We start from the raw sequence: 8,494 nt of genomic DNA, 5'->3' as shown, positions 1-8,494 counted from the left end.
TACGTCGATATGGCTTAGAAATGCTCAAGGTGCCTGTGAAGGGAGAGAAGCACATTGAGGGGTTTACACACATTATAACAAATAGTACGGTAAATATTTTAGAGTTATTTCTGGAAAGGGGAGTGAGCAATGAGATGGTAACATATGTAGATGGCACCAGATTATTAAGGTCATTGTCAAGTGCAGAGAAGTCCTCTGGAGGAGCTAACCAAGACAAGTGAAAGGGAAGCATGATGGCAGCTGAACTTTGATGTCAATAATGGGAAAGTGTATGCCCATTGGAGGGAAAAGCATGAACTCCTCAAACACCAAAATGGTTGTAATGAAACCATATAAACTCAAGACAGTGATCTGGGCATCATGGTGCAAAGCTCTGTGAAACCCTGCTCAAAGTACCAGCACAGACAGATACTATTGCAATCCAGGAGGAGAGGGATGGAAAATAATACAAAAAAGACAAGGCCATGCGATCAGTCAGTTAATGCTTCCCCTTCCTCTGGGCTGCTCTGTGTAATACTGGGCACTCTTCTCACAGAGGTTATTGCAGAACTAGAGGGGTTCAGGCAAGAGCAACCAGAATGACTAGGGGCCTGGGGAAACTCTCACACAGAGACAGGTTGAAAAGACTGGGATCAATACCTTACAAAGGAGATGAATAAGAGGAGATATGAAAAAAGTCTATAAAATACAGAGTGGTGGAGAGTAGATCAAGAACGTGTTCTCCCTGTCCCATAACACAAAATCAAGGGGACATTCAATTAGACTAAATGTGGCAAATTTAAAACAGATATAAGAATGTTTTCTACACTACATGCCAATTAGACCGAGGAACTCATTTCCACAAGAGGCAGTTGAGGATATGTGGTGAGGAAAAATCAGGAAGGGTCTGGACACTTACATGACTCGTAAGACTATTCAGTCAAAATAGTTATAAGTAAATATTTTGGAAAAATTATACCCCCACATGTTTCCAGGCACAAGCCAGTCTCGAGCTGTGAGATCTTACACCTTCTTCTTCAGCACCTGCGGCTGTCACTGTCAGAGAGAGGACACTGGAGTAGATGGTCCATAGGTCTGATCCACGATGCCATTCCTATGTTGGAAAGGAGCACATTTCCCCCATGGAAACAGACATTATCATGCTGGGCTATGACTGTGTTCAACAGAACAGACATGCAGACCATAAAGGTCTTGGTATTTAGGATTACAGGCCTGCCCCTCTGTTACTTCCCTTATTTCAGTGGGGTCCCTGGATGATTGAGATACAAAAGGAGCACTTAAAGATGATAAAGTCATTGTGGAGAAACTAAATTAATTCTTTGCTTCAGTCTTCACGGCTGAGAACGTTATGGAGATTCCCAAACCTGAGCCATCCTTTGTAGGTGACAAATCTGAGGAATTGTCACAGATTGAAGTGTCATTAGTGGAGATTTTGGAACCAATTGATAAACTTAACATTAACAAGTCACCGAGACCAGATGGCATTCACCCAAGAGTTCTGAAAGAACTCAAATGTGAAATTGTGGAATTATTAACTATGGTTTTTAACCTGTCCTTTAAATCAGCTTCCGTACCCAATTTGTATAGGTCCCTCTGTATCATATCCATACCCTCCAGCGTACCTACCACTCCTCCCTGTTTAGCGTCATCTGCATACTTGTGAGGGTGCAATCCACTCCATCCTCCAGATTATTAATGAAGATAGTGAACAAAACCGGTCCGAGGACCGACCCTTGGGGCACTCCGCTTGAAACTGTCTGCCAACTAGACATGGAGCCATTGATCACTACCCATTGAGCCCGATGAATTAGCCAGCTTTCTATCCACCTTATAGTCCATCCATCCAGCCCATACTTCTTTAACTTGCTGGTAAGAATACTGTGGGAAACCATATCAAAAGCTTTGATAAAGTCAAGGAATAACAAAATTGATTCCTTCAGGACGTGCTCCATGATTTTTCCAGGGACTGAGGTGAGGCTGACTGGCCTGTAGTTCCCTGAATCCTCCTTCTTCCCTTTTTTAAAGATGGGCACTACATTAGCCTTTTTCCAGTCATCTGGGACCTCCCCCGATCACCATGAATTTTCAAAGATAATGGTGAATGGCTCTGCAATCACATCCACCAACTCCTTTAGCACCATCGGATGCAGTGCATCCAGCCCCATGGACTTGTGCATGTCCAGCTTTTCTAAATAGTCCTGAACCACTTCTTTCTCCACAGATGGCGGGTCACCTCCGCCCCATTCTGTGCTACCCAGTGCAGTAGTCTGGGAGCTGACTTTGTTCGTGAAGACAGAGGCAAAAAAAGCATTGAGTACATTAGCTTTTCCACATCCTCTGTCACTAGGTTGCCTCCTCCATTCAGTAAGGGGCCCACACTTTCCCTGACCTTCTTCTTGTTGCTAACATACCTGTAGAAACCCCTTTACTTCCCAAAACCACCGAACTTGTAGCTACATTTCAAACTGAGTTCAAAGAAGCCAAATGCTCAGCAAGAAAATTATCAGGAAAATGGGGCAGACAAATAAAGTCTGAGGAATAGCGCTTGAGGAAGGCAAAAAGCACTTGAGGAGGGCAAAAAGGCAGGGGAGCAGCTCATTTTATGGCAGACCAGGGAGGAGAGCAGACCTCCTACCGGCAGCTCTAGGGGAGATGAGCTGAGGAAAGGCAGAATCTGCCCCTGAACAACTGCTGTTGCAGGAATAGCATGAGAGGGAAGCATTCATCACTCATATGAATGCTGTTCTTGACTGATCTCCTTCATTTGCTGTTTGGACTATCCCAGTAGGGGAGAGCCTTGAAATAAGCTGGCCCCCGAAGTTTGGGCCATACCACAGGAAGAGGCAGTTGCTGCCCGAGAAGAAAGGAGAAAGACATTGTTGCATGCAAGCACCAAAAGGTGCTTTGAGGTGAGCAGACACCCTTCACGCTGCCGTACCCCAGACAACAGCCTTGGGACTTTGGCAGGGAGGTGGTAGGAAGTGGCCCAGAGAGAGCCACCTTACATAGAGATAGATTATAATAGGAAGCTAAAGCTCCAAGCTGTGCAGCTGATCACTACATTAAGTTCAAACCTAATATGTTTTATTAAACAGCAACTGTAAAATAATAAGAAAAAAATGGTGAAGGTTCAAGGTAAGGAGGAGCCCCGCTCTGTGGGCATGGGGACATCACAAACAGCTGTCCCTGAGACATGAGGAAAGTTCACAGCCTGTTCCTCACACATCCCAGGCCTCCTGCCTACGCCCTGCCTGTGGTGTGGTGATACCACAGGTCAGACACTTGCTCAAACAGTGGCCACATGCCCTGAGGGTCTAGGTGGCAGGACTCTTCTCCCCAGCAACTGCCTGCCCCATATCCAAACTTCTCAGTCCAGCCTTCAAGGCCCTCTTGCCTGGAGACATCTCCCTGTGCCGGTCCCTCTGCCCATAGCCCCACCTTGCTCTCCTCACGTCTCATTGTGCTCGGCTGCTGGGTTATTTGTGGCACAGCCGGCATTTGATATCCTGGCTCTGGCCCCGCAGCTCCCAGCTGTAGCTGAGCCCTGGCTCCCCGTTGGTGCATCAGGTCTCTCCTGACCCAGCTCCGGGTTCTGGTCTGTTCCAGCTGCAGCTCCCCAGCTCTGCCTCAGCACCGCTGCTCCGCCTCCAGCCCAGCCCTGACTCTTCTGGCTCAGTGCTGCTGCTCTGACCGCGGCCCAGCTCTGCCTCCTGGGCTCCTTCTCTGGCCTTTGTGTTTCTGCCTGCTGCTGCGCTGCCTCCAGCTCCGCTTGAGGTAGTTTGCCAGACGTCTACTGCATTAATAGTCCCCAAATAAAGTAAAAACTAACTGTAGGGTGGCCTGATCTATTGCTTGAAACACACTTTTTTTATTCACACATTTGTCTATTCATCAAATAGCAAAAGAAAGCTTCCCTGACATACCTACTAGAGATTGGATTTTTTTTAACAAGGATACAGGCCCCAGCACAAGTTTGTCCATATTAGCAACAAATCTATGAGATGACAATGGAATTCAAAGTCAAAGCCCCAGTACTTGATTGTATCTTGGTTGATGGTTGGCAGGTGTTTCAAAGAAAAAAATGGTGAATAATAGTGTTAAAAATAGCCCCAAAGGAGCCCAAAACTTATGTAGTGTAAAAACATCAATGACATTATTACATTATATATTTCTAATTGCATTCAGTGATGGTAGAAAGTCACCATCTTATGTGTTGAATGAGTTTGTTAAAAGACAACATTTCAGCCTGGCTGGTTTTGTCTGAAGTAGAATGCTTCTGCTGCTCGTCATGCATAAGAGCAGTGACCAGTGCAAACATTTCCTCTGTCAATGCAAACTCTTCACAACAGATTTTGCGTCCTTGCCTTTAAGCCCTAACATGAGGAATGTTTTCTAAAAGTTCCTCTTGCATCTTGCTTTGTTGGTTTTTTAAATCAGGTTCCTCTTAAAAAAAACAACAACAGTCTTTCACCTGCAGTGTTGCTAAAAACTAGCCAAAGCAATGAAAGAGCAAAGAAGCCGAGTGCACTAAAGTCTTTGGCCCCAGCGGCATCCATGCGTTTGAGACCTGCCACCCAAAAGTGCTCTACTTGTCTGTTCTGATTATGAGGCCAGTGAGCCATAGGCAAAATTCTCCACCAGGATACAATAATAAGAAAGAGATATCAGTCAGTCTAGGATGCGAAGGAGTTAGTATTATTCCCATAATACAAGAACTAGGGGTCATCAAATGAAATTCATAAGCAGCAGGTTTAAAACAAATAAAAGAAAGTTCTTCTTCACGCAGCGCACAGTCAATTTCTGGAACTCCTTACCAGAGGAGGTTGTGAAGACTAGGACTATAACAGCGTTTAAAAGAGAACTGGATAAATTCATGGTGGTTAAGTCCATTAATAGCTATTAGCCAAGATGGGTAAGGAATGGTGTCCCTAGCCTCTGTTTGTCAAAGGGTGGAGATGGACGGCAGGATAGAGATCACTTGATCATTGCAGGTTAGGTTCACTCCATCTGGGACACCTGGCATTGGCCACTGTCGGTAGACAGGATACTGGGCTACATGGACCTTTGGTCTGACCCAGTACGGCCGTTCTTATGTTCTTATATAGTGCAAGTGACTCAATCACCTGGACATTTGGTTGCAATCTCTATTTCATCTGTTTCACAAACTCCAAAATGAAATTTTGATACCTACTTTTCACATCTTGGATAATGGGAATGGTTAGTGTGTATTTTGAAAGTTCGAGCTCAAAGTGATTCCAAAATCAATTGAACAAAGTGTTTTGGACTCCAAGGCGACATTGTAGTTTACCACAGTAGTCCATTGCCCAGTTTTTTCGAGAAACCCTAGCAGGGGCAACTTAAGTATTTCACTCCAAGCAGTGTCAGGAATCAATCAATGGGAACACAGCAATTTTGTCTGAACCATTAAATGCAAGTCAGCATCCTCTTGTCTAACACCGCAGTTCATTACACTGAAACACACACAGACATAAGTAATTGGTTTAGAACATCCCAGATATTTACCTAACATCTGGAACCTTACTGAGTAATTAACAGCAGATTTGCAGTGGTCAGTTGCTCAGCTGCTGGGGTGAAAGGGTGTGAGGGAAAATGTCTCTCGAGATGGTTTCAAAGGACTGCTCCAAAGTGCACCGTATTAGCTAATCTTTTAGAAATGTTACAAAACCCATAGTAACCACACTGGACCATCATTATTCGTAATTTACAATAAACTTCTAATATCACAGGAATCTAGACTCAAGGTTTTCATCCATTTATATTCTTCAATTCTCACTTATTTACTTGTCTGTCCACCCCTCCCATTCTGATTAGCAGAAACTGCCAGCTAGATTGCGACCTTGTATCTAAAAGGCTGCTTTCCAAATAACTCTGAACTATGTGATGTTGTATTCTATTAATTCATAGTGGTTGAGTGTATACCCTCTTGTTGCAATTGGCATCATCTGAATGTGGGGTAAACACCCCCAAAATCCAGAGTAATACATTCCAGTTCTCAAAAACACAATTTCATAGTGTTCACTGATAATCTCTAGTAGAATATCCTCAATTCCTGCAGCACTCTTCCTATATGAGCAGTTTCCAAAAGAAACATTTGGTTTATTCTCCAGGCTTTCTGATGGATTGGGCATAGAAATATCAGGTACATTTTGCTCCCTGGATCACTGTACATGTAATTCAAAAGTTTAGCACTGTAGTTGCATTCTTTGTCTTTGGTTATAAGAAAACAAAGCTTCAGTTCATCAAACTGAATCAGAACAAAGCTTCAGTTCGTCAAATGGGGGAGGGATAGCTCAATGCTTTTAGCATTGGCCTGCAAAACCCAGTGTTGTGAGTTCAATCCTTGAGGGGGCCACTTAGGGATCTGGGTCAAAATCAGTACTTGGTCCTGCTCATGAAGGCAGGGGGCTGGACTCAATGATCTTTCAAAGTCCCTTCCAGTTCTAGGAGATAGGATATCTCCATAAATCTGTTTAAAACTCATTAAGAACCCTGTTCAAACAGGCTCTAATTAAAAGCCATCTTGTTTCAGAAAGCTGCAATATCTTCTGGTAGTCTAGAAGTCATGGAAATGGTGAGTGACAGGTTGTGTAGAGGTGGGAGCAGATGGGTGATACTGAAAGAGAATAGGTTACAGAGTAGCAGCTGTGTTAGTCTGTATCCACAAAAAGAACAGGAGTACTTGTGGCACCTTAGAGACTAACACATTTATTAGAGCATAAGCTTTTGTGGGCTACAGCATCCGAAGAGGAGGGCTGTAGCCCACGAAAGCTTATGCTCTAATAAATTTGTTAGTCTCTAAGGTGCCACAAGTACTCCTGTTCTTTTTGAAAGAGAATAGGTGATGGTCAGAAAAATGAGCACCAGAGCGAAGTGTGCTTCGTGATGCACTGAAAAAGTGTTAGACATGAGGAGCTTCTCACACTCTCAACTTTCACAATGCTAAGCTCATCCAAACTGGGAGACAGCATCGTTGATTAACTGGGAGGTAGTCTTTCCCCCTTTTGTCATGAATGTTTAAAGTCAGTGGCCCCAGGCGATTGCCATCTGCAGCTGTATTTGTAAACTTTGTCAGAAAGCTCTTTGGTTTTGACCCCATAAATGATAGGATTGAGCATAGGGGTGACAGCGGAATAGAGGTTGGCCAACATGACGGTTATGTGGGGAGCAATGCCCTGACCAAACCGGTATGTCAAGGTGGAGAAGATGAAGGGAGGATAAAACATCAACATCACAAAAATGTGGGCTGTGCAGGTGTTGAAGGCTTTCTGGTGGGTTTTCTTTGAGGATATTCTGAAGAGGGCCCTGGTGATCAGAACATAGGACAGGGCAATGAGGGGCAGGTCTAACGCAGTGAATACAATCACTATCACCAAGGCATACATCCTGCTGACTGTGGTGTCCCCACATGAAATCTTTGCCACAGCCATGTGATTGCAGAATGTGTGTGGGATAATGCGGTTGGCACAGAATGGCTGGCTGCTCAGGAGCAGAGGCATAGGCAGAACAACAAGAACAGCTCTTATCAAACCCACTAGCCCTAGTTTAGCTATTCGATGGTTGGTGAGGATGGTGGTGTATCTCAGAGGGTTACATATGGCAACATAGCGATCGAAGGCCATTGTCACGAGGATGGATGACTGCATAGAAGAAATCGCATAAAGGAAGAACATCTGGGTGAAGCAGCCACCCACAGTAATGCTGTTCAAATTGAACCAAAATATACACAGTTCTTTTGGCACAATGGAAGTAGAGGTGACAATGTCTACGAGCGCCAGCATGCAGATAAGCAGATACATCGGCTTGTGGAGGTCCTGCTCTTTGCTTACAATGAACAGAATTATGAAATTTCCCAATAGGCTGATAATGTAGAACATAGATAAAGGGATTGAAATCCAGATATGGGCAGCTTCCAGGCCAGGGATGCCTGTTAGGAAGAATGTTGAAGGGTCAAAGTGGGAGAGGTTGAAAGCTGCCATGATGCGGTCGATGTGTTGACAGGAATCCAATATTCTCAAGGTGCCTATGAAGGGAGAGAAGCACAGAGAGCGGGGTTACACACTTTATAACAAATAGGTATGGTGAATATCTTATAGTTATTTACAATCCAGAAAGGGGGGTGAGCAGTGACATGGCAACATTTACATATGGCATCAGATGTTTTAGGCCCAGAGAAGTTGTCAAAGGGAGCTAACAAGCCAGGTGAATGGGAAAGATGATGGCAGATAAACTTCAAGGTCAATAACTGCAATGTGTATGGCCATTGTTGGGAAAAGCATGAACTCCTCAAACACCTAAAAAGATTGTAATTAAACTATGAACTCAGGACAGGGACCTGGGCATCATGGTACACAAGCTCTGTGAATATATACCCAAAGTGCAAGCACAGACAGAAAATGAAGAAAATATTGGGATCCAGGAGGAGTGGAATGGAGAATCATACTGAAAATACAATGTCATGTGCTCACTAAGTCAA

The 8,494-nt window shown here is 44.2% G+C and overlaps 1 protein-coding gene across 1 annotated transcript; it reads right to left on the bottom strand.

Moving 5' to 3' along the window:
• Window positions 1-7,025: 7,025 nt before the first annotated feature.
• Window positions 7,026-7,997, bottom strand: LOC128845707 (olfactory receptor 52E4-like). Its single transcript, XM_054044676.1, has one exon. It carries the CDS (start codon window positions 7,995-7,997, stop codon window positions 7,026-7,028), a length of 972 nt encoding a protein of 323 aa, XP_053900651.1.
• Window positions 7,998-8,494: the final 497 nt, after the last annotated feature.

The sequence above is a fragment of the Malaclemys terrapin genome, chromosome 1 (genome assembly GCF_027887155.1).
Source record: "Malaclemys terrapin pileata isolate rMalTer1 chromosome 1, rMalTer1.hap1, whole genome shotgun sequence".
In the NCBI taxonomy this organism is placed as follows: Eukaryota; Metazoa; Chordata; order Testudines; family Emydidae; genus Malaclemys; species Malaclemys terrapin.
Note: the sequence above shows the minus strand (reverse complement) of the source record. Positions and strands in the feature narration are given on the sequence as shown.

What these genes read in the sequence shown, in the direction of transcription:
- LOC128845707 (XM_054044676.1), bottom strand. Translation starts at nt 7,997, where the DNA reads ATGGCAGCTTTCAACCTCTCCCACTTTGACCCTTCAACATTCTTCCTA.